This window comes from Arachis stenosperma, chromosome 9 (assembly GCF_014773155.1).
Source record: "Arachis stenosperma cultivar V10309 chromosome 9, arast.V10309.gnm1.PFL2, whole genome shotgun sequence".
NCBI classification, from domain to species: Eukaryota; Viridiplantae; Streptophyta; class Magnoliopsida; order Fabales; family Fabaceae; genus Arachis; species Arachis stenosperma.
The window spans coordinates 152899587-152903282 of record NC_080385.1 but is presented as its reverse complement, the minus strand read 5'-3'; the positions used below and the strand labels follow the sequence as shown (position 1 = coordinate 152903282).

The window sequence follows — 3696 nt, the reverse complement described above, 5'->3', positions numbered from 1 at the left end:
TTTCAACATTTTCACTTACCACCGCTTGCACTAAAACTGAAATAGAACAAGGCTGCTTTTTTTTTTGGTCTTCAATAGAACACGCCTGCTTAGTGACATTTGAAAGTAACTTATGATAACCGTATACTGTCAAATAACAAGATTGGCATAGTGAATGCTAGTTGACCTGCCAGTATCTGAAAGACTATCAAATGTTATGTAACGCCTTACTATTCCTACTCCTACCATTGGATTCATTCATATCATCTTATTCCTCAATGATATATCAAAGAGACCTGTTAAAAAAAATTACATATGGACCACTCTTAATTAATTTACGCCGACCCATTACTAATTCCTCTATTCACTTAGTTACTCTCCTGTTAATCTTTCAATGGTTTCGTCACGTGTTAATTGCACTTCATGCAATCATGAAAAGAAGGCTAATACACACACTTCATGTAACGAATGTCCGCAAATAGGCAAAACTTTCCTGCAATAACTTCCCATACGAAACAAATAACTACTGATCCACATTCCAACATTATCAATGCTTGAAATTACTTTTCATTGCCACTAAAGTAAGCATTCTTCTTACCCATCCTATACTATACTCAACCATAGATAGGAACTAACACTACAAATAACAAAGACCATGAACCACTTCTATTATGACAGCAAACAGAATTGTCTAAGGAACACCAAATTCAACAACTAATTATGCTGCGAAGCTCGAACCCAATCTTGAACTGAGATAAGTTACATCAGTCATCAGCTGCATAGGTAAAAGTACACAGAATTAGTCAATTCCTGTTTGAACATCTATTTTAAGTTGCCATCACAAAATGAGTGCAGAAGTAAGTTACTTGACTACGACTAGGAAACAAAAACCACATACCTGTGCTATTACTTCATCGGTGTTACGTATCATGTTTGTCTCCCATTCCATAGTCTCCTTATCTCCAGTTGCAGCAGCAGTTTCATGTTGTAAACTAAGCTTCGAACCTGATGCCTCCAACCAAACTGGTGCACACAAATTATTGGGTCCGGTAACACCCTTCTTGCCTTGTTCGAATCGGACCTGCACGCCACCCAACAGAATGACGCCATTATAAGAAAACAAAAACACACAGATTTTTAAAAATAAAATGATGCTTGCTAAAGTCAACATGTGTATGACGTGTTCTCACCCTTTCCGTCGGCGAAGACCCCTCCGACCCTAAATTTGTAGCCTCGAAATCTTTGCTCTCTCCAGCCTTGGAAACAAAGGATTGGTCGGCATTGCAATGTCGTTTTGTGTGACCCGTTTTGCGGCAACGGGTGCAGCGCCTTTTGCGTCCGCCCTGCCTCCTCACACGAGGGGCACCCTTAGTCTTCGCAACAACAGGGTCGTGTAAGTCAACCATATCAAGAGCTTTCTTCTGACCCCCACTTTCAGGGCCTCTATCTAGTTCTTGAGACAGCGCATGGAGACCGTTAAGCGCCTGTGTGAAAGATAAAGGGCTCCTGGCTCCAACATATAGCATCCATTGTGCGGCTGCATGAAGTGCACCATGGCGCAACAAGAAACCAACTTCACTTCCAACTTCCGTGATCTCACCATACTTATCCAACGACTTTGCATCCTTTCGCCATCTCTTCAGAACCAGGCTCTCAGGAATTCGAGTCAAGTGCTCATGCTTCATTACAAAAAACATATGTCTACAAGGTATTCCCTTTTGCCTCCAAAAATTACACGCGCACTCCATTTTCCTTGAAACCCTATCGTACAACACAATCACCTCTCTACCTGGGTCACCATATTCCTCCAACGTGTACACCATCGTAGTTGAGCGTCTTATCTTGGCTACAAAATTAACTGCACCGACACCCACTATTTCCTTCTTCGCGTCGACGAATATCTCCCGTGTGTATGCATCTGCAGCATACCTCTCAAGAGGATCCAAAGAAGTTGTCATTACCGGCGTCCCATAGAGTGACCTAAATTGTGCAACTAATTCGTTATTTCGGTACTCTCGCAGGACCAACTCCAAATTTTTAACCATATCAAGGAGACTGTGCCTAGACTTAAGAAAATTCTTCACGTACGCGTTAATGCCTTCACACCGGGACGTTGTCCGAAACCCTGCACAGAACTTGTCCTGTAGGTATGCATAAGCCCACATCGTCCTCTTCTGAAAAGTTTCTTTGGCCCAAAAACTGTTCTGCAACCCATACTCTTCAATAGCATCATCCCACTCAGCCTCAAATTCATCTATTTCCATCTCCGAATACAGCCACCTGGTGAAACATTGCCGCAGTCCCTCTTCCTTCACATTAGCGGTTACATTCTTCTCCATATGCCAAGCACACAATCGATGCGTTGCCTCCGGAAAAACACACTTCACTGCAGCTTTCATTGAATCACACCCATCCGTGACGACAACCGACGGCTTCTTGTTACACATGACTTCCAACAAATTTTCCAGCAACCACTTATAAGACCCAACGCTTTCATCTAACACCACGCCAAACCCAAATATTGTCGTCTGCTTATGGTTATTCACACCAGAAAATATCACCAGCGGTCTCTGATATTTATTTTTCTTGTAGGTGGAATCAAACGCAAGAACATCCCCAAAGTATTGGTAATCAACTCTACTGCCACCATCCGCCCAAAACATATTGGCTAGCATATTATCCTTAGTAAGATTATACCTAGCCATCGACATCGGATCTGCCCCAGCTTTCCCCTCCAAGTATACAACAGCGGCGTTAGCGTCCCCATCAATAATCTTTGCACGCTTAGTCTTGTTGATATAATTGTAAGCATCCTTCTTGGTGAAGCCCATTAAAGAATAGCCACCGGACTGTCCGGCCATATACCCTAGAATCTTAGACGTCGGAACTCCATGAGCCTGCATACCAGATATTTGTGCCTGAGCGGAACAATTTATTTCTCTAAAATTCGTCATCATATGAACCATATATGCCGGAGTTAAATCGTGGTTATGATCCAATACAATCTTCCTCACCCTCCATATACCACTGACCACATCAAGATAGACTGACAACTTTGCCTCACAATTTGTCCGGGTTTCTGGTCTATGACTTCTCTGCCTATCTAGCCTGTCATAGTGACGACGTTCTCTCAGCCCCGCTCTATTACAAAAAAATCTACGACGAATAACCCTTCCAGTGTCATCTTTTCCCGAGTCACCCTTTCGAATACCAAAACCAGAACATTTGCCTAACCTCCTGTAAAATTCATATGCTGCTTCATCGCTACGGAATGCCTTGTTCATTATATCTTCCTTACTCAACTGCAATAGATCTCCATACTCAGCGCCTTCTTCATCCGACAACTCATATCCGCTCTCAGCCATTCAAAATTTTCGGTAAACTTTGGGGTTCCCTAAATTCAATAAAATAATACCCTGGAAGAACATTTGCATCAACATATCTAATACAAGTAACTGCTTACTAACACAGCAACAACAAATCCACTCACCAATCTGATTCATTAATTACTAAAACACAATACTGCAGTCCCATAATAGGATATTTCATAAACATTAACTCATCAACATGCAGCAAAAAAATCTGACATCACAAACTGCTCATCAACTTAGTCTAAACAATATTACAATCAACCATGCAGCAACAATAACAACTACTTTTAATTTCTAAAAATTGTTCTCAACCATGATTCCTTCAGAAAAAATATTTTACATCACA

General features: G+C 41.6%; 1 protein-coding gene across 1 annotated transcript; it reads right to left on the bottom strand.

Moving 5' to 3' along the window:
* Positions 1-697: 697 nt before the first annotated feature.
* Positions 698-3344, bottom strand: LOC130950139 (protein FAR1-RELATED SEQUENCE 5-like). The gene is made up of 3 exons (XM_057878682.1): positions 1170-3344; positions 878-1060; positions 698-754 (listed from the first exon to the last, which is right to left on the bottom strand). The coding sequence occupies exons 1-3, from the start codon at positions 3342-3344 to the stop codon at positions 698-700; spliced, it is 2415 nt and encodes an 804-aa protein (XP_057734665.1).
* Between the last annotated feature and the right edge of the window lie 352 nt (positions 3345-3696).